The sequence below is a fragment of the Galleria mellonella genome, unplaced genomic scaffold (assembly GCF_026898425.1).
Source record: "Galleria mellonella isolate WM207_F2 unplaced genomic scaffold, CSIRO_AGI_GalMel_v1 utg133, whole genome shotgun sequence".
Classification (NCBI taxonomy): Eukaryota; Metazoa; Arthropoda; class Insecta; order Lepidoptera; family Pyralidae; genus Galleria; species Galleria mellonella.
Window position 1 is genome coordinate 3,751,209 of NW_026441990.1, and position 23,298 is coordinate 3,774,506.

Genomic DNA, 23,298 nt, shown 5'->3' on the forward strand with positions numbered 1-23,298 from the left:
ACAACTTAGAATGGCAAACAAGCTGACGGCCCACCTGATGGAAAGTAGTAACCGTCGCCTATAGATATGAGCAGTGCCATGGACGTAACAGAGTGTACTGTTACGCCCATGATACCCCCCATGCGTCGCCATTCCTGAGGACTCAGATGTTATTCCTCTGTACCCTGTAAATTCACGCCATATCCCACCCTTCAAACCGAAACACAGCCATGCAAACACAACTGCTTCACGGTAGAAACACGAATGGGACAAAGGTAGCCAAGCAATCGAATACAAAGCTTAACAAAAAAATGAAATACAAAGTCTCCCTCTGGTAAGGTTATTTGTGAAGAAACACCAAAGGTTTTCTCATATCTTTAAAGAACATCATAAGCGATCAATTAGCCTAGTTTAAACAAAGCTTAACAAATTCTTTTATTTACCTCAACTTATTGATATGACGAAAACCACCGAATACAGCTTAACTATTTCCCATTGTGTCCAAGTTTATATAACCTTAAGGACAGGCAAGAATCTGCATAGTTAAGTCGCAAATTACTATTTTCATTGTATGGGGTTATGTTGCAACGGCATGGCGCTGTCTCATACTGCCATTGTCTAAGTTTCGAAACCATAATTAACTTAACAGTGATTTTTAAATGCAAATTTGAATTACTTAGTCATTATTCAATTAATAATGCAATAGGTGTTGCATTTTAATATATTAATCGATTTTTAAGTGATTCCTAAAATTAGAAATATGATTGAGTAATATCGGTAGTAATCCAATATCTATATGTTTTTATACAACTTAGAATGGCAAACAAGCTGACGGCCCACCTGATGGAAAGTGGTAACCGTCGCCTATAGACATGAGCAGTACCATGGACATAACAGAGTATACTGTTTCGTCCATGATACCCCCCATGCGTTGCCATTCCTGAGGACTCAGGTGTTATTCCTCTGTACCCTGTAAATTCACGCCATATCCCACCCTTCAAACCGAAACACAGCCATGTAAACACAACTGCTTCACGGCATATTAGAATGGATAAAATGACGAAAGTTCTTCTAAATAAATGCTTACCGAGTTAACACAGCGAAATAACATGCAACATATTAATTTACTTACATTTAAATTATGCAAAATGCCACAATATTCCATAAAATAAATAAATTTAATTCAAAACAGGATATCTATTAATAGTTAAACATAATAATCGTTAAAAGCGACCTCTTTAAAGTCAATAACTATAACTTTCCTCTTCTGAATCGGTTAAGCGATAAAGATGGCGTCTTAACACATTACGCAGTTACATCACGGTTATTAGGGTAACTGCGTTATAGAGGTGTCGAGGGGGAACGGCTACAATGGTCCATTAGAAACTTTTACATAACTTAAAATTTATTACTATACTCATTAAATAAACATAATTACCTACATATACGAATTTAGAACGTGGAATCGCGGTGTTTACATACAGATCGTGATTCCTAATAAGCGTTTTGCTCTAAAACAGTATTTTAAATTGTTCAAAAATTAAAATGGGATCGACATTGGAGTAAGCAACTTCGGAAATAATTGTGTAATATAATCACAAAAAAAAAACAATCAGACTTGAGAAACTATAATACATATTAAGAATCGAAACACTTTATTTCGGAAGTCGTTTAAAAGAAACATCATTATTACTAAGTTTTGTGACTTTGTCTGCGTGACCACGATATGTTCATTGACCAGGATAGAAAGTAGCCTATATATAGCTTTAGATTATATAGATAGAGTGTCTCCATAGAAATGCTTCAAGAAAAACGGGACAACTTTTCCATACAAAGGTCTTTATTTATTTTGTCTTATAAATTCTGCATCGTTTTAATGCGTAAACACTCATTTTATTTATTAAATAATACGTCAAGATATATTTTATATGTCAATATATAGAATACTGATAAAAAAAAGAATCATTTAATTTGACAATTACCTAACAAATAGGCTCGATGCTCTATCTATATAATCTAAGCCTTCTCTGTCCCATATAGTACCAAATTTCATAGTGATTGGTTAAACCGCTGCAGTACGAAGAGGTAACAAACTTATTTTTATATCCTTTCCTTACAAATATTATAAATATGAAAGTGAGTTTGTTTGTTAACCAACCACAATGAAATTTGACATACATGTACTGTATGAAATGAAGAAGGGCATAGTTTACTTCTTATCTCAGACACGCGGACGAAGTCACGGGTACAAGCTAGTTTCTACTATTAGTAGGGATTCCTGTTATTAAAAAAAGATACGCGCGTGCTGCAGTCCTGGTAGTACCACCTCAACCTACAGATTACAGTCATTAAGGCGGTTTACACACTTGCGCCGCACACTTCGACGCTCTGTAATAGCCGCTGTAACTGTACACTGAATGTGTTATGTGGGACTACCCAAAGGCTAACAACAGTAAAATAGGTCCGTAGCACCTCAGAGATAGAAATGTCTTTGATTTTTTTTTTTATTAGAGAAAAACTTTTTTTAAAGAAACATTTGAACACTAAAGAGTTAGTGCATATGCGGCGATGAATTACTAGGCGAACATAATCGCAAAGGAAGTACGCCAGTTTCCAAATCCAGGAAGTATATATACATACATACAAACATTGTATATTACAGATGAATAGATATATAACAAAGCCATTATATAGATATATAGAAAACTGTGAAACATTAGGTACATTACAAAAATTATAAGTTCTTTTTCCTATATATATGAACACAAAATACGATAATTGGTCCTAGAAAAAAAAAAATTAGATCGTCTTGAAACTATTTATCCCTTTTCTTAGAGACTTGGAAGCATAAACAAGCTCAAAACCGTTTAATCAGATATTTTAAAATATGGTAATACATTGTCCCATATTTTAGTAAACATGCAATAGTTTGCATGTCCAAAATTTTGCTCCGTACAAAAACAGCCAGTTCTATTGTGACCAAATTTATTCGGGAATAAACACTATAGATTGCGAAAAGAATTATCGAAATCGGTTTCGAAGTAGCAAAGATATTGCATAGCAAAACCGTCTTCTTTTTGAAGCCTATTAAAATTCCAAAGAAAAAATATTGTGTGCTCTGGAAAAATCCAATTTATTCAATCCCTGATTCATAAATTACACTACAAAAAGATCCGATCGCCACAAAATTCCGTCTCGCGCTTGACCTTTTTTTCATCTGAAAGACGACGTGGCATTCAAAGCGAGGGTGCCTCTACGTGCCTGCGCATCCATTTCTTAGCCTACCTAACAAAAATAAATATGTAGACTTTATTATTAAGTTAATAAGGACGAGATTCATACATGTAAAATACTAAATTCAATAAAACAAAACCATTTTTTATTACCACTTTCTATGTTAAAATGGACTTTGTTAGAAATAAATAGAGTTCAATTTTGGATTCATTTAAATATTTGTATGAGGTTACACACGTGTCCAAGATCATTCAATGATAATTCAAAGGGAATGCCATTGTTCTACCAGATGAAAGGGAATCACAGGAATCGAGCTACTTAGCATACTTCTCACGCTTGGCGATAATGTAAGGTCGTATATTGACCGACCGCGACAGGATATAGCTGTAATGAGTAATATTGTGGTGTTAAATTGTTTTCAACCAACTTAAAAAAGAAAGAGGTTCTTATTTTGTGTTTTGTGTGTGTTTGTTACCGCATAACTCCATCAGTTCTAATTCGATTTGGAAAATTCTTTTTTTGTCTGAAAGTGAGTAGAGGTCATCGAACTGCGTCGTATAACATTTCAATACCTCAAAATGTTTTCACTCTAATATATATACTTGACATGTGGTCCCGACATAGAATGGGTTACCTCTTTCTTTCTCGAGGATGTTGTAAGAGCCGACTATGGGAACTTAATGGTCGAGGAATGGGCAGTAGCCAACTCTCTTAAAACATCACCAAAGGCTAACTACGGGTGTCGACCCGCCTGCTAAGCGTGGTAACTGCTAGCAAACCCCTTCTTATGAGGGAGACCTATATTTAGCAGTGGATAGTTAACGCCTGATATGATGGTGATGATAACAGTAATAAATATGTCTACAGTCAGCCATCATTATGATATATCCTTCTTGTCAGTAATTAATACTAGGTCTGAAACATGGTCGTACATAACTAGCCGTATAATAATGCTCCTAGTCGCTCAGCGAACTGTGGAACAACTATGTTCGAAATTTCACCGCGTTATAGAACTTAGAACGTGGAAATCCGCAAAAGAGCTAAAGTCACCGACACAGTCTGAAGAAACTTCTAGCTGAAATGGCAATGGGCCGAACATATACTCGTAGTGGCGATTCCGTACAAGCAAGGGTAGTGAGGGGCAATCCCCATATGATGGAGAGACGATCTCAAGTGTAGCAGGAATTAGATACGTGGAATGCAAATAACCCAGAATTGTATTTTGTGGCGTAATATGAGATAGACCTATGTTTAACAGTAGACAATGGATATATTGTGATGCTGATGAAGATGTCCACGTAAAATATTTCGACAATCAACAGTATGTTTTGTACGATTGCGGATTGTAATGTTATTATGTTGTACAGCTAAGAATAACACAAATAGTTATTGTGGTGCCCATCTGCCTGTGCACAGACATAGCATAATTTCTAAGAAACATCACTGCACGAATGCGTGATCGCATGCAACATTCATTGTTTAGAAAATCGAATACAATCGTTATGGAATCTTTACAAATAACCACAAAACAATTGTACGAATACTGACACCCACTCGGATTGTAAACATTGGGCGCGTGCTTAGAATTCACCAAATCGATTAACCGAATGAATCACGCGATTTATGCACAATCGATTATTCGATTCGTTCACACCTACCGTGATGAAAAGGAATATTCGATGGACGAGACATGTGACCGAGTTTTTATTGTGTAATAGCGTAACATAGCCACAAAAAAGAGATTAAATGCGTACATCGTTCCAAAAAAACTCAAATAAGAAACCATATCGATATAAGTTACGATGGTAGGTTCGCCTCTTAGCCTGCACTATATTCGGCGAAATGTGAGAACATTAAGTGCTTAACATTTACGGTAATAGTTGACAATTGCCTCTGACTACCCCACTAAACATAATAGTCGTGTCATCCTCTTCCTGCCTTTTTCCAAATTATTTGAGATGGCGTAATATGTTTTTATTCAATTATCATATAAGGTTTTGTCTTTTGGTTTTACGATCGGTCACATGCTTGAAGTCAACTCTCTATGGGAATGCATTTGTTGGAGATATCCACCACCTATGACATGGTGAAAAAGATTTAGGAATAAAAAGGGGAAAGTTAGGAGCGAGTAAAAGGAGCTGGTAAATGAAACATGTAGAATTTATGGGGAAAAGGGAAATAGGGCCACTGCAAGGACCTTTCCACAGTGAGGGAATACTGATCGGAAATTAATGCGGCTCCGGAGGCCGGGATCGCATATCTATGTGCTTTTACACTCGAACCGGACAGATCTCTAGAGTTGAAAACGTAATCATGCACTTTTTTAATTATCCTACTGGGAACCGTTTAAAAATAAAACCAACTAAGGAGTAGATAATTTTATAAATCAATAGCGTAGACGAATTGTTTGAGATGATCTGTGTGACGTATTTATCCACCGTACAATGTACCTAACGGTCAGCAGGCCAGAGGTCACCGGTTCAATTCTCAGCGCATGCGGTGAATTCAAATAAGTAGTACGCCGTAGATCAACAAAAAGATTCTTATTACTGGCCATTTGGATACTCTACTGTTAGTCGCATATTTGTTTTCTTATTTTTGAGAAGATCCGAAAGGGAAATACCGTGGAATTTTAACGGTAGTTATGAATAAAACAACGGACTTATAAATAGATGACTTAGTTTGTTATTGAAATTTTAGAATTACTTTTTTAGAATTCTGTACCAAAATAGCACAAAGAAACTCTTATGGCACATCTTTGTCGGTCCATTCAAGATAACTGAAAAGCAAAAATAATTTATCTTCTTTACTAAGGGTCAACAAAATATAATCAAAATTAACGAAAGCTAGAATTTAAAATTAAACTTTTTGTCGGAGTCTTTGGGGGACAAGCGAAGAAAACAAAATGGCAAGGCCTCTTTACCTTTCTCTTCCTTCTTTCTTTACACACATCACTTGCTTTATTTACTTTAAGAGTGTCCAAAGTTATGGATGCTCACTGAAATGTGATCACGTCGCATTTGTTTGTCAATTTAAAAAAAAAATTATCATTTTTCAATGTTTTGTATTGATTATTTAAAAAGCATTCTGCTAGCGATCTAAAACGTTAATCATTCAATAATACTCTTATGCAACCGTTACTGAAATTAGATTTTAATGGAAAAAATGTATTTGAAAAACTCCGAAACAGAATATGAAGTAAATTCAAAGTTTTTAGTAGTAGACTAATATGCAATTAGGCAAATTATTAGATCGTTTTCTAATAATTTGCCTGAAGATGCCAATATCTGCCAATATTATAGCTCTAGGAGCCTAGTATTAACAATTCAGTGCCCAAACTATGAAAAAGAAAATCTTTTATTCAACATTTCACAGAATATCATATTGTATTTAAAATAAAATAACTTACAAAATATATATACTCGTTACAAATTAAAAGATATTATTAAACATTATGTTTATATACACATTCATTAGCACTCATAGATAATGATAAATCATAAAACAAATAGTTTAAGTTGCTGACTCACAAGAGCGACATGTTGTTTCACACCTACACACAAATTTAAAACAAGTGCCAAAACAGATTGAGAAAAATTGTGGTGTATTCGACAGTAATCTATATAAATAAAAACAATTGCCGAATGAATAGAGAGAGGGTTGACGTCAGGCAGGCGGCCGGTCGTAAAACTATAAGCCAAATGCTTAATATGAATAAAAACATATTACGCCGACCCCAAATAATAATCGGGATAAGGATAGGGAGATGATGATGATGAATTACCGAATGAATATACCGTCATAGTCGTAGAATACTGATAGATCTATATATGTAATATTTATCAGATCCGTCAGTATTCTACGACTATGACGGTATAAACATCAGTACATTATAGCTGCATCTATTTGGTTAATTCTTTTTTTGTTATATTCAAAATTGTCAGTACAATGTTTGTATGAAAAAAAAATATTTGAAAAATCATTTGAAAAAGTAAAAAAATCCATAATATCAAAAAGCGAGTGAGAGAGAAAACAGAAGACTATAGGGAAATATTTAATTGTCTTTTTATCCATAAATAGACGTGGTGCTTTATTTGTGTTTGCTAGGAACATCTTTAGTAGCTGCCCGACTAGAGGAGTATTATATTCCTTGGTTGAAACCTTGTAAGAAATATTTTATCACCATCATCATCATTTCAGCCATTATCCCTCCACTGCTGGACATACGAGTATGTAAGCCTCCCCCATAGACTGCCATATTAACTTACATATTTTTAATTCTTTGCACTTTGGAGGGGCATGCCATGTTGTCATAGACAATCTATAGACAGTTTTACCTTCCTAGACGAGTGACATAAAACCTCCAGTACTTATTAATGATCCTTTACCTAACTGGGATAGAACAAAGATACAGGGCTGACAGATGATTACAAATATCTGAGTTGTACATTTGGCAATAAGGCCGCAGCCTCGAGCACACAGCCTTTTAAGGTCTAACAGTAATGGGCCGGGTCTCCCACGCGGACGGAAGCCTCACTTTGTTAGGGCTGTCACCTACTATTAACTGGTAACCTTCGGAACGTGATGAGTTCCTTTGATTTCCGTAAATGAAGGCCTTGTTTCAATAGTGGTCGGATATTTTTAATATAACATAAAAATGCTTCCAATCGATATTGGAAGTTTTAATTTTTTTTCTTTTTTAATAGATGATTATCGTATAGTAACCCCGCTTGCGGCTATCGATATACTCTGGCAGGCAACTAGTGAGTGATAATAACTGAGTGGTAAAGTTGGAACCAGATCAGTTGGCCTATCTTGATGAATTCATTAAGAATTAACCATGATGGTTTCCATATATATATATATATAGGTAGTATTGGGACCATTAGACATATTTAGTAATAATTCCTTCCCTCTGCGAAACTGATCAAGTGTTTTTCTATATCATCATAGTCGTAGAATACTGACGGATCTATACATGTAATATTCGTCAGATCCATCAGTATTCTACGACTATGACGATATAATTCTTATTAATATTATATATGTGAAAGCAAATTTGTTACCTGTTAATATTTTAACGGCTTAATCAATCTCTATGAAATTTGATATACAAATACTAAATAGGATGGATAAAAAATTATGTTTTCCTCCATCCTACCTTTTATCCCGATCAGTGAAAATATCACGGTTACGCGAACACAATCGGGACTGATAACAATATATTAATAATTATATCTATAAACATTAAGTAGGCAACCCTAACACCAAGATTCAGTTGAATAGTACACTAGCAATTAAGCTACTGCCATTGACTGCCCTTTGAGGTTAAAGACGAACGGGCCCAACTTAGATAATAAATTTCATGTACAACCATACATGGCACTGGATACATCACTGTAGGGGGTATAAAAGAGGGGGAGTGAACACCGGGAATGGCCAATACATTATTATTTATCATAATATTATTTATGTGACAATTTAAGATTGTGTCTCACAAAAAATAACTGACTTCAATAGTAGCAAAACCAGTTAGTTTGATTTCTAACTTAAACTACTTTACTGATTTTGATAAAATTTCTAAAAGGACCAATCTGTATATTAAAATCTCTATTTATATAAAAGCATAAACAGAGCAGTCAGTTAAAAACTGATTTGAAAAAGAACTTTTTAAGTCGGTTTATATGTATAAACTGATGGGGTAATGAGATGGCAAGCATAAAAAATACAACCAAATTGAGACGGTCTTTCTCTTTGAAGACGTCGGTTAAAAATGAGCAATAATTAAATAATACGTATTGTTAAGAAGTCTATAATTATAGGGATTCTTACATAGTAAGTATGTTTGTTTGTTACCTTATAGCGCTTTAAAAGCTTAATCAGTCATAATCAGTCACTATGAAATTTGGTATACATTAACTATATGAGTTGGACGCCAGGATGCTGAAGCTTTATCCCGGTCAATGAAAAGAACCGGGACAGTGAGTAATTTTAATATAAACCAAAAAATATCTATAGAAAAATCTCACCAAATAATACATCGCCTAATGGGATACTAGGCATGGTTTTTTTTTAGTGGGTGATAATGGAATGGTAACCCCACCCGCGCTATCAGTAAAAACCGGCGGGGCAATAGTGAAAGATGATAGGCGAGAATGAAGCAGGTCAGTTAGCCCATCGTGACGAATTCAACAAGAATTGTTCACGATGGTTTCCAGGGGAAACCACGTGGAGGTCGACCTGACAGAGCATATTGCTAGCAATATGCCCTATTAGGCCCGTGGTCCCCCCTGGAGACCATCGTGCTGAATTCCAAGTCTATTCATCACGATAGGCTAACTGACCTGCCTTTTTATTCTCACCTATCATCCCTCACTGGTGCCCCGCCAGCGTACACCTTTAACGCAACCTTTACCACTCCATTATCATCCATTAAAAAAATATACCCTTGGTGTTGCAGGCGTTCATAGGCTAGGATAACGTGGTATTTGCCACATCAGTGGTATAAAAAAATCTCACCAAATATCAATACATTCATCATCATCTTCCTACCCTTATCCCAATTATTATTTGGGGTCGGCGTAATGTTTTTATCCATCTTACAAAAAAATTTGGCTTTTAGTTTTACGACCGGCCGCCTGCCTGACGTCAACCCTCTTTGGTAATATCAATACATACTTAATTCAAATTAAAAAAAAGAACAATTTATTGATATCCCCAAATTAAATAGAAACCCGTTATGTTCTAAATATAAATTTCAATTGAGTTTCGACACACAACCATGATAGTAAGTTACCTTTCACAAACAAACATACTCAAACGAACTCAGTATGTAGTCTTATTAAATTAATCTAAGCGCATGCTAACTGGCCGGGCCCTCATCAGCTGACCGGTAGCGAAGGGCGAAGGTCACGACCTCTATTACGCACCGCGTCCGAGTAATGTATGAAATACGGTACCCTAATGGAAATCTCGTTCAAAACAAGGCAGCACTGTATATTCCTAAGTTTTCTACGTAGTATATCTAAATAATAGTAAAATATTTACTCGTATCTACTGCAGAACTTATCGAATTAAATATGTGTAATAGAATTTTTCCTTCAGAAATTCCAGGGTTATTCGACTGATATGGTGATGATGATGATGATGATGATGATACAGGGTTTTGGCTTTAAGTTCTATAAGCGGACGACTGCCTGACGTCAACCCTCCTTGAAAATAATGATAATATTAATAAAAAGTAATAAATAAACAATTAAAAAAGTGTTAAACAATATAATTTTCACTTTTTATTTATTTATTTAGTTATCGTTGATTGATTCTTTAGCTTCTCAAAAAAAATATAATGGAACATATAACCTGCTTCTTTTTTAAAGTCGGTTAAAAATGGTAGAGGCCCATGATTAATAGTTCTTATTAAGATAAGAAATAAATAAAAAATTAAAACTTTTTGCCTAAATTATAATGTAAAATAATAGTAACAAAAAATTCCGAGTATCAGTGTTATATTTTTTACAACACAACAAATTACAAGTATCAGCAATAACAACAACAAACAATTTTAATCAAATAAGAACGAGTTGACCTTACTTCATAAGAATAATTGCGGTAACGATTATTGATAATAATATTAATCGATTAAATGCTCCAAATACGAATATTTAATTGAGTAATTATTAAATTGGAACAATAACTCTTTATAGCATTATACTCGGCAGTGTAATTTTCCGGAAAATGACTATTAAAAACTTTAATTTTGTTTCAATAGAAATTTATAAAAAGGTAACCAAATTTTAATTAAGTCATCACAGAAACACACTCCAAATAAAATTAGTAACAAATCGGAATATTCGGTCATTTAATCGATTTTTTATTTGTACTACTATTCGATGTCAACAGTCTTTTGGTCAGGTCAATTACACGTTTATTTACATTTTTATTCATTCTATTAAATCGAATTCAAATCATCTTTACCCAATAGACTTGTTTACAAGCACTTTTAAATCGTCATTTTTTTTTTAATCCACTGCAGGGTTCGGAATATTGTTATCTGAACATTGTAACGAACTATATAAATAACAGTACTTAACTATTTTATTTATATGTTTATAAATAATATAAAATTTTATTATTTTATTACACACGAGGTTTAGATCATATACACCTATGGATAGATGGAGAGTTAAGTATCAAAAACGTCTCAAAAAATGGGTCAGCCAATTGCTGCCTCACACAGCTGCCAAACGTCCAGTCTCTTGAGAGATAGTACAAAAGTTAGAAATTATAATATTGATAATATAGTAAAAATAAATATATAATATGAGCTTAATAATAAACCATAACTTGATTGAGACACTCATTCAAAATGACCACAAAAACAACATTTAACAAGTAACATATGATAATGCATGATTGTCACAAGACTGAGTATAGCGTCATAGACAAATCTTAAATAAGCATGCAAAAAATTTTAAAGACTTACCATCATAAGAATCCGGTATATACAGAGGCTTCCCAACCAACTTGCCCTTCTTCCCAGATAGCGGCACTGCCTCTACTCTCCTATGCGCTTCCAACACCCTGTACAGAAGCACTGGCCTATCCTCCCCCTCGAATTTCACTACTCGAGGTAAAGAAAACTTGTCCACGAACTCTTTTAATGTCATCACATCACTATCATCTTCTGGCTCGACGGAACCGTTCCGACGCCCTAGAAGAAAATTGTCGGCCCATTCTGGTGCGTTCGGCCGTCGCTGGAGATCGCTTGGCATGAAATCTGGCCGTCGTTCGCTACTCCGAGGCTTGTACCGGGGAGGCCTATCTCGCCTAACTAACGCCTCGTTTGCTTCTGCCAGCCATCTCGTCACTAATCGCTCTCGCTCGACATCCAAGTATCTAGGCTTCGAAGCGTCGCACGCGAAGCGTGCTGCATCGAAGCAGTATTGAGGGGGTGGTGGACGTATCCGTGGGGGGAAGAAGCGGGGTGGGACGTAGGGGGGATGGGGCGCATACGCGGGCGGCGTCCTCGGCCCAGAGCCCTCGACTGACGCCGTTCTGAACATCGTGTCAGGCCATTGATGCGACTACCGCCACCTGCAACAAAGAGATAGTGCTCCATGAGTCTTAGAATTATAAAAAAAGCACTTAGACATTAGTAGATCAATTTTACCTAATTAGGGATATTTAATTACGATAGTCTTAATCTTCACGACAAACCCCTTACAGTATAGTTAGAATGAATCGAATGCAACAATTAAATGTTTTTAAAGGAATGAAAATGGAAGTACTAGTGAGGGATGATAGAGGAGAATGACGAATAGAGCTACGAGTATTAATTGACCATTTTATGGAAATAGACAAAATTACACACACATACGCCTCGTGGTCCTGACATAGAATGGGCCACCGCTTTCTTTCCCGTCGGTGTCGTAAGAGGCAACTAAGGGAACTAAATCGAAGAATGGACAACAGCATTCCTTTTGAAACATAACCAAAGCCTAACTGCGGTTGAAACCCGCCCGGAATAAGTGGCAACTACTGGCAAAACCCCCCTCATGAGGGTGGTCTATGCTCAGCAGCAGACAGTAACGGCTGATATGATCGAGGCATCACTACATTCTGCGATCTCTACGGCGCTGTTCGTGTCTATAAACGATGGTGAGTTACCATCGAATAGGCCATCAACTTGTTTACCATTCTTAGCAGTACAACACTATATTTATCGTGTTACTCGTAACGTATTAATAAATCGATTATTACATGTTTGAACTCGATATTAATAGCAATCTATCATATTTATCGATACATAAATTAAGGTTACAAGTTTTAATATTCCAGTTCTTTTACGCAATTAATTGAAGTGAAGTGTTAAATGCATCATTATTTCAGTATTAATATACATATGATAACATAGCTGAATATAATTGGGTGATTTTATGTAATAGAATTAAAAAGTCAGTTAAACTTGTCTGTGGTCAATATTTTTTTTTTATATTCTTATAATGGCAAACAAGCTGACAGTCCACATGATGGATGGTAGTAAATTACCATTTCATATAAACATCATCATTTAGATCACAGAATACACTATCCAGCTCATGATACCTCTTATTCATTACCATACTTAAGAACTATGCAGTTATGTATCCATACTCTGCAATTTCATTTCCATATCCCCATATTTCAAATAAAGTAGCGACTCCAAGATTGAAATATGGATGCGTCAAAAACACCCATACAAACGACTTTTGTACAAAATCTACAAACATATAAAATGGGTTGTTCATGACCTAATAATTTATTATTATATTAGTCATTAACTGTCCCCTGCCGAACATAGGCCTTCTGCATAAGAGGCGTTTTACCAATAGTTGCCACGTTTGGCAGGTGGATTGGCAGCCGTAGTTAAGATTCGGTGAAGTTTTAAGAGGGACTTGCTGCGCATCCCTGGATCATTTAGTTCTCTTAGTCGCTTCTTACAACTCCCACAGGAAAAGGGGTATCCCATCCTATGCTGGGACCACACGGTGGTCATAATAATCATTGTATTATGATTTTCATCATAATAGGATCAAAAAGCAGTAAGTTTCCTTATTAACAAAGATTGACTGTATACTGTCTTTGTTAATAAATGGCCATGTGGTCCCGGTATAGAATAGACCACCCCTTTCTTTCCTATGGATGTTGTAAGAGACGACTAAGGGAAATTAATGGTAGAGGGATGAGCAGCAGCGTCCCTCTTAATACATCTCTAATAGGGATTGTTAGTAATGGTGACTAAGAGCTCCATTTGCTAGCAATATATCCAACCAGATCGACCTCCCCGTGGTCCCCCTTGGAAACCATCGTGCTGAATTCCATGTGTATTCGTCGCGATGGGCTAACTGACCTGTCTTTTTTTCATCCTCATCTATCATCCCTCACTGGTGCCCCGCCAGCGTATACCGATAGCGCAGGCGGGGTTACCATTCCATTACCATCCATTAAAAAAAATACATCTCTAAAAGCCTAACTGCGGTTGTCAACACGCCTGCCAAGCGTAAGAACTACTGGCAAAACTATCCTTACGAAAAAAGCTTATGTTATGTATGTATAGTGAACAGTTAATGGCTGAAATTAAAAATACTGTCTTTCACAAACATTATCTGAATTGAGATACATTTAAATTTCTTTACTGATAGCGCTATTAGGATACGAATGCGCGTTACGTGATCGTGAATGGTTTGATGCAAGGGGTCACCGGTTCAAAACCGGAGGCGAATGAGTAATTGTTTTATAGAGCTGTCTACTGTCACACTGGTTTCATTTTGTGCTTCATACATCATCCTTACTAATATTACAGTATAAAAAACTGACCAAGTAACCACTATGTTATTTAAGAGTCGGCACTGTTATTACATTGACAGAACTAGAAAATGAATCTGTGTAACCATATCAAAAAAGTAAATTTATATCTATTTTTAAGACTATTTTACAACTATTTATAATATGTATCTGTCCAAAAAAATAAATTAATATTAAAGTTTTCAAGACTCGAACCTGGTTTAAATAGAATTACTCGCTACAAACACTTAGAAATCTCCTAAATCCATTGTCCAGCTTTTTTACCCTTACCTGAACATATTTGTATTATACATAATACATGACCACACGCAATTTGCTGATATATGCTTATAAGAATATGAAAATATCGTGATACCGAAAAATATTACAAAATCACGGCCAACAAATTGACTGAACTTTTTGGACTCAACACTCCATCTAGAAAAAAAAAATATTTAAAAAAGAATTAACAAATTAACATCAATTAATATAATTGATTATTTTTTAATTACAAATAATATAATTAACATTTCGCCAACAGATTTTTACGTTTTTTGACCCCATATGCTTCATCTAAAGTACACTATAATTCAAGTCTAGACCTTAATTATGCATGGCACGTAACTATAAATTATATACGCAGTCAACAGCGAATAATTCTCATATTCTCCATAGAATTCCCATGTACACATGTGGACACAAGTCGACGATGTTCGCACGGTGATAAACGCCATACTAATGTCGACACACGCTAAGTAAACGTTGATACAATCACTTTACTAATAAGCGTTTTAATCATTAGTAAAAGCAATTTAAGCATCCGGATATATAGGAAACTAGCTTTTACCCGTGACATCGTCCGCGTGATCACGCCTGACCTTACAAAAATATATTCTCCATCTCATACAAAGAAAGAAAAAGAAAGAAATATTCTTATTAATTCTTTTTTATTTAAGCATTTTTTGATAGTCGTTTTTATGATTCTACCGCCAATTAGGAATGTAATTTCAGGTATGAAGAACGAGCAAGAAACTCGGTTATTCTTTTTTTTTTAAACTTAAAATAATACGTGTGTACCCAATTTTATAGTAATTAGTTATTAATACTTAATACGCTAAAAAATAACAGACAAATAAATTTACTTTCACATTTATAATATAATTATTTATATTTTTTTTTTACAACACGGGGCAAACGAGCATCCGGCTCACCTGATGGTAAGTGACTACCGCCGCCCATGATCACCCACAACACCAGTGACATTGCAGGTGTGCTGCCGGCCTTTTAAAAAGGAATATACTCTTTTCTTTTTATTATCATATCATACAAATTGCATTAATTATATATATATATATATATATATATATATATATATATATATATATATATATATATATATATATATACATATATACATATAAATATTTATATTATATAGATATAGTGTTTCTATAGAAATGCTTCGAGAAAAATGGGTCAACTTTTTCTTACAATTTTGCGTTATATAAATAGGTTATGAAGTGATTCCTTTAATACTTCTATATTTATTTTGTCTTATAAACTTCACATATTTTTAATGCGTGTTAATAAAATAAGTGTTTTATTTTATTTATTAAATAATACATCAAGATACATTTTATGCGTCAATTAATAGAATACTGATAAAAAAAAAAAACACAAAAAGTTGACCCGTTTTTGGGGCTCGATACTCTATCTATATAATCTAAGATATAAAGTAATAATATACACATCATGTTACACACACAAAATAAATAGACCCGCGGGCAAAAAATGTAATTTAAAAAAAAATATATCATAGACAATCTCTCATATCGTTATTGCAATTTTTACTGCGCTAACTGCACATAAATCATGATAGAACAACACTAATAACACACTCGCCACCTGTCATTGTGATATTGAACGCGTAGGTACTTCACAGGCATAGATAAATAGATGATTCGTTATAGATGTGTAATATTTTTTTAATGAAGGATCCATTTCTACTCGGTGAAGCGATACCTGGGGCAGAGCCGTCTATATCTGCCCCAACGCGTTGTACAATACGATATCGGCGGAGCCGTGGTTCCCCCTGGAAACCATCGTGAACAATTCTCGTTGAATTCATCATGATGGGCTAACTGGCCTGTTTTCATTCTCATCTATCACCCTTCACTGGTGCTCCGCCAGCATATACCGTTAGCGCAGGAAGGGTTACCATACCATTTTCACCCATCAAAAAGGGTATACGCTAGCGAAATCGAGTGAGGGCAGATTAGGTAAGAATGAAAAGACAGGTCAGTTAGCCCACCGTGATGAATACACCTGGAATTCATCACGATAGTTTCCAGGGGGGACCAGGTGGAGGTCGACCTGACAGGGTATATTGTTAGCAATGGAATGGAATAGTCCGCATTACTAACAAACAATCCCTTTGTTACAATAATACAACCGAAAATATATGCAATCGAATTCAGAACCTCTTATATAATTTGCCAATAAAATTGACAATATTAATGAAAGATTTTAAACAAAAAAGACTCTAAAATTATTATACTAAGTACGATGATGATTAATCAATGATGATATGGCGGACAGTCCAATTTAATGATTTCATCAATTGTTAACCGGGGATTTAATTACTTTTTAAGAATCAAAAACACGTCACGTGATAACAAATGGCAATCAGAAAAAACTAATCGACCGGTTTGTGATTACGTAATGTTTTATACACGACTACGCAAAAAAGGAGTGTATTGTTTTGTGAGGTTTAACTAGTGAGTCTCTTTAGTTGCTCTAACGTAGCGAGTTAGGGGGATTGGCAGTAATGGAAATTATCAACCTCATTGTTAGGAATATACCCTTTCAGGTCGACCTCCACGCGGTTTCCCCTGGAAACTATCGTGAATGTTTTATTGTTGAATTCATCATGATGGGTCAACTGACCTGCTTCATTCTCACCTATCATCCCTCACTGGTGCCCCGTCAGTGTATACCGATAGCGCAGGCAGAGGACTAACACCTGATTCGTCAGGAATGGCAACGCATGGGGGGTACCAGGGGCGAAACAGTATACTCTGTTATGTCCATGGTACTGCTCATGTCTATAGGCGACGGTTACCACTTTCCATCAGGTGGGCCGTCAGCTTGTTTGCCATTTTAAGTTGTATAAAAAAAAGGCAGGGTTATTATTCCACTATCATTCATAAAAAATAGCGAGTTAAAGTTTGTTTAGCATAAATTAATGGAAATATAATCAAACAAATACAACGACACGACCAAAAGACAATCTGCTGATGTTCAAACCAAAAATAGATTATTATTTCAGCCATTATCAGTCCACTGCTGGCCATAAGAATATAGGGAGCTATAAGAGGGGCTTTGCCAATAGTTGTCACACTTGGCAGGCGGTTTTGCAACCGCAGTTGTGCTAAGAGGGACGCTGCTGCCCATCCTTCGCCTCGCAAAAAAGCAATTAATTGAATGTTTTTTATGGTTTCAATAAAACTTGTTTATCGATTTATTAAATTCTTTTGAAACAAACTAAACCTATTAAATCTGGTTTATTTTTAAACTGTATCCTTATTAATGACGTCCTATTTTTGAATAAAGGCCACTCCTCCATTCTTCCATGATTATGAACAAAAACAAGTAGCATAATTACTTTTTTTTTACAACACAGGGGGCAAACGAGCATGCGGCTCACCTGGTGGTAAGTGACTACCGCCGCTCATTATCACCCACAATACTAACGGCATTGCAGGTGTGCTGCCGGCCTTTTAAAAAGGAATATGCTCTTTTCTTGAAGGTTATGATGTCGTATCGGTTCGGAAATACTGCTGCTGGAAGTTGATTCCAAAGAGTGGTTGTGCGTGGAAGAAAGTGCCTTGAAAAACGCACGGTGAAGGACCGCCACTGCTCCAGATGGTTGGGATGAAATTTTGCTTGTTTGCTTTTTACCAGAGGGGAACTTTGTACAAAAGTCATCTACTTGGGCACCTCTGCTCCATTCGTGTTTCTGCCGTGAAGCAGCTGCGTTTGAATGGCTGTGATTCGGTTTGAACGGTGGGATATAAAATTACAGGGTACAGAGGCATAACACTTGCCTCGTAATATGCTCTATTAGATCGACCTCCACGTGGTTCCCCCTGGAAACCATCGTGAACAATTCTTGTTGAATTCGTCACGATGGGCTAACTGATTTGCTTCATCGTCACTTATCATCCTTTACTGGTGCCCCGCCGGTGTATACCGATAGCATGGGTAGGGTTACCATTCCATTATCAACCATTAAGAAAAAACACCTGCGCTCAGGCAACGCATGAGGAGTACCATGGGCAACACAGTAGTTTGTTATACCCTTGGTACTGTTCATGTCCGTAAGCGATAGTTATCATCTTCCATTAGGTAGGCCATCGACTTGTTTGCCATTCTAAAATGCATAAAAAAATTACAATTTATTCTAAGTTATAAACACAAACATGAAGTATGTTTTAAAGCACAAATAAACAAGACGGGTGTAGGAAGTCAATTTTATTAATTATTTAATTATTGCCTAATATATTAATCACGGCAGTTAACAAAAATAAAACAAAAAAATTTTAGTCCACATGTGTGGCAACCCTATTGCTAATAGGTATCATAGAGGCCAATAACATTTAGTTACATCGAACGAAAAAACATCTAAAAATACGACCTTGATACAACAACCTCTCTATTATACATAACCTGTTTTATTAAATAACTCCAATTCCTATGAAGTTTATAAATATAATAAAATTATAATGATATCGATATTATAATGTATTTGTTAACGGTACTTAGTTACTTATTTATTATAAGGAATACTTAATTATTTAAATGACGTACACGTGGATAAACACATAATAAAAAAAATTAAATTAAATATTTTACATATTTTACAACCAGAGTTTCTCAAAGTATTACTTGGGGTACCCTAGTTAAACGCAAGGGTTCCATGACATGTACCTAATAGTTTAGCTGATTCGAACAATATGGTGCACACGCTACTATTAAAAAAAAATAAACTTACTTATTTGAGGGTTTTTACACGCGGTCATGTTAAAGACAAAATATAGGAATTGACTGAACACTGAATATGAATAAAGATTGATATTGAGCAAATTTCTTCAAGAATGGATACCATTTGCATTGAAAAACAAGCACACCTGTCAGGGTGTGCTTCCAGCTATACTTTTAATACTGACTACGCACTCACTAGAATAACGTAGGTCAATAATCTAAGTAAAAAAATAAATCACGTTCAGCGACTCTAGGTAGAGCCAGTCGACTCTAAGTCGTACTGGGGTTTCTATACTAGATTTTTAGTTACTCTCAGTTTCCAAAAATGAACTCCACTGAGCGAAAGGATCCAATTTCCTCCCGATGGCTCTACCTCGAGACTCAACTAAATAATTGAAAAAAAATCTATTGCTTTCTTGTCATTCGTTTTTAATAAAATATCTTATTTGTTCTACTGATAGTAAATTTTTTTAAGGAGTTCGCCGTAGTAAAGAAAGCCTAATAAGGCAACGTGTAGCCTTAAGTTTGAGAAACCCCGATTTAAACGAACACAAGTCGCGGACACATACAAAATATTATGCAAGTTTTTTATAATATACACTTATACGATGCAATAGATTATTCCAATTAACGAATAAACATATTAACTATAATAAAACAACCTAATTCGTACAAATTGAGCTTAGTGGTTTGGGGCCTTAAATAGAGTTAGGCCCACTGTCGAAAGGTTTTGAACTCAATCACCAGTCAATAAAATCGTATATCATTTATCAAATCACGTATTGCTAAACCAAATTGCTTCAAGAGTGTAAACAGTATTATTCTGTGTCAATTTGTTTACAAAACTGCCTTGGACCTCACACGTATATGAGCAATGACTTATATTTATTGATATTAATGTCAGTGATGATTTAATAGTTACTTCATATGGTGTTAGGAGGCAGTCATTTATATACCATACGTGCAATTTCATTATGAGATTTATCATGGCGTAATTGATTTTTTTGCACTAACCAACTGAGTTACCATCGTGTAGTGATAACCCAAACAAATAACGACATCTGTGACTTAAAATTGTCAATTTTTTTGGCATTTGCATTACAAGGAGTCAGTGGATGCAAGTAGCTCAGGGCAATTCCTTATAACTGTCTATGGCAGTGATACTCAACCACTGTGCCGCGGCACTTTTGTGTGCCGCCAAATTTTAAAAGTGTGCCGCCAAATTTTGCAAATATTTAAAATTTTTGTCGTAAACTATATATGCAGTGTGTTGTAGTAAGTAAATAATTTTTATCTTTTTCTTTGTGTGCCGCCAAATTTTAAAATCGTTAAATATGTGCCGCAACAAAAAAAAGGTTGAGAATCACTGGTCTATGGGAAGGCCTGTGTTCAGCAATTCACCTTTCAAACTGAAACACAGCGGGGGGAAAGGGATTGTTAGTGATGGAGATTGAGAATCCCATTGCTAGCAATATACCCAACCAGGTCGACCTCCTCGCGGTTCTCCCTCAAAACTATCATGGTTGATTCCTGATGAATTCATCATGATGGACTAACTGGCCTGTTTTCATTCTCATCGATCACCCTTCACTGATGCTCCGCCAGCGTATCCCGTTAGCGCAGGCGGGGTTACCATTCCATTTTCACCCATCAAAAAAAAACCGAAACACAGCCATTCAAACACAGCTATTTCACAGTAGAAACACGAATTTGACAGATGTACCCAAGCAGGATACTTTTGTACATAATCAAAGTTTATTCACCAGAAAGAGATAAATGCATATTCTCTATTCTATTCTCATTATTTATTATAAAACACCTATTTGAATGGCACATCTTTACAGTACGCCGTGCTTATGGGCGTACGGTGTTACTTTATTACTAAGTACAGTTAACTATTTCCTATTTGAACGTGTCATAAATTTATACGCTGCAAACCAAAAATGCTATTAACCATTGAAATTTGCTCCGAGGTACACGCGGACCTGTTAATTGTGGACAGTCGTCTCGGGAAATATGTTACGAGTTGCTCTCGTCTATATTTATATCATTAAAATTATAAACGTTAAAGTTTATGTATGTATTCTTTATTGCACTCAAAAATACAGTAATAATAACAATTATTAGAAGTAATATGAGCAAAGGTTAATTTATCTCTAAAGAGATCTCTTCCAGTCAATCCAATACAGTAGCTTAAGAAGTCTTGAGTGGACATCAGTAGTGCAAGAGAGTATTGAAACATTTTTAAATAGATATATACAAAATATAAAAATAATATATACAAATTCATAAATATAAAATGTACACAAATTCAAAATCATATGAGCTGTAAACTGCCTTAAGACGCCTGTAGGTAAAAAACAATTTAAAACGCTTTGAAATGAAATTAAAATAAAAAAAAAATTTGGTATTTCCAGGGAATTAGATATTTAATTAAAACACCACTGTAAAATATACACATAATTATGTACTTTTTTTACCGACTTCAAAAATGGAGGTTCTTAATTCGATTTTTTTTTTGTTTGTTACCTAATAACTCCGTCAGTTCTAAACCGATTTGGAAAATCTTTTTTCTATCTGAAAGGATATACTTACAGATTGATCCCATAGAAATTTTATCAAAATCGGTTCGGAAGTTGACTTTTTAGATCAAAATTACTGGTTCTGTTTGTCACATTTGAATTCGGGTTTCTGTGGGAGACAAATTTTATTAGCTATTTTTTTCCATGACGATTGTACAATGTGTTGTCACCTTTATTACCGTATTATTATAGAAAATGACATGTCTCCGCGCACGGCTAATGTTTTAATAGACAAAATGCGCGTGAGTCTTTGATTCAATGCCGTTCCTTTTCCTATTGTGAGTAATCATAGACATAGAGAAGTTAGACGGCGCAAGTACCTCGATTTAATAATAATTTTATTATTTCACAAAAACTATGACACTAAATATGTAACTAAATTACTTGGCATAATATTAAAAAATCACAAAAACTATTAAAACCCATTATAAAAGGGATGGGGGATAGGGATTGTTAGTAGTAGGAACGAACTAACTATCCTATTGCGGGGGGAAAGGGATTGTTAGTAATGGAGACTGAGAATCCCATTGCTAGCAATATACCCAACCAGGTCGACCACTTCGCGGTTCCCCCTGGAAACTATCATGGTTAATTCCTGATGAATTCATCATGATGAGCCAACTGGCCTGTTTTCATTCTCATCTATCACCCATCACTGGTGCTCCGCCAGCGTATCCCGTTAGCGCCATAGTTACCATACCATTTTCACTCATCAAAAAAAACTATCCTATTGCTATACTATCAGGTCGAACTCCACGCAGTTCCCCCTGAAAACTATCATGTTTAATCCTTGTGGAATTCGTCACGATAAGCTAACTAACTTGGGGATCAATCATGAAATTTATTTCATGATAGACCCCCAAGTTAAATGGATTTCAAATCCTAATTTTCGGATTCGTGTTTTTGTTTATACCGTAATCAGTCCAGTGGATGAAACTTAACAATTCGTTCGTCATAAATCCTATCAAAAAAATCCAAACGAACGATATTTGATCATTTTTATCATTTCTAAATTACATGTAATATAAAATTTTAAGATGAAATTTGGAAACATTTCATGGTAGGCCCTCTGAGAGCCTACCATGAAATGTTTTCTAAAATTTCGTATCCGAACGAAACACAAATTTGATGTTAAAAT

General features: G+C 35.3%; 1 protein-coding gene across 2 annotated transcripts in view; it reads right to left on the minus strand.

Annotated features, from left to right (window-relative positions):
* Positions 1 to 23,298, minus strand: part of LOC113511136 (uncharacterized) — a 166,898-nt gene that overhangs the window by 83,715 nt on the left and 59,885 nt on the right. For both annotated transcript variants that reach the window (XM_026894736.3, XM_052903194.1), the window contains one exon: positions 11,696 to 12,306. In XM_026894736.3, coding sequence (XP_026750537.1) covers positions 11,696 to 12,275 — 580 coding nt within the window. In that variant the 5' untranslated portion in view covers positions 12,276 to 12,306. The remainder of the gene's footprint in view (positions 1 to 11,695; positions 12,307 to 23,298) is intronic.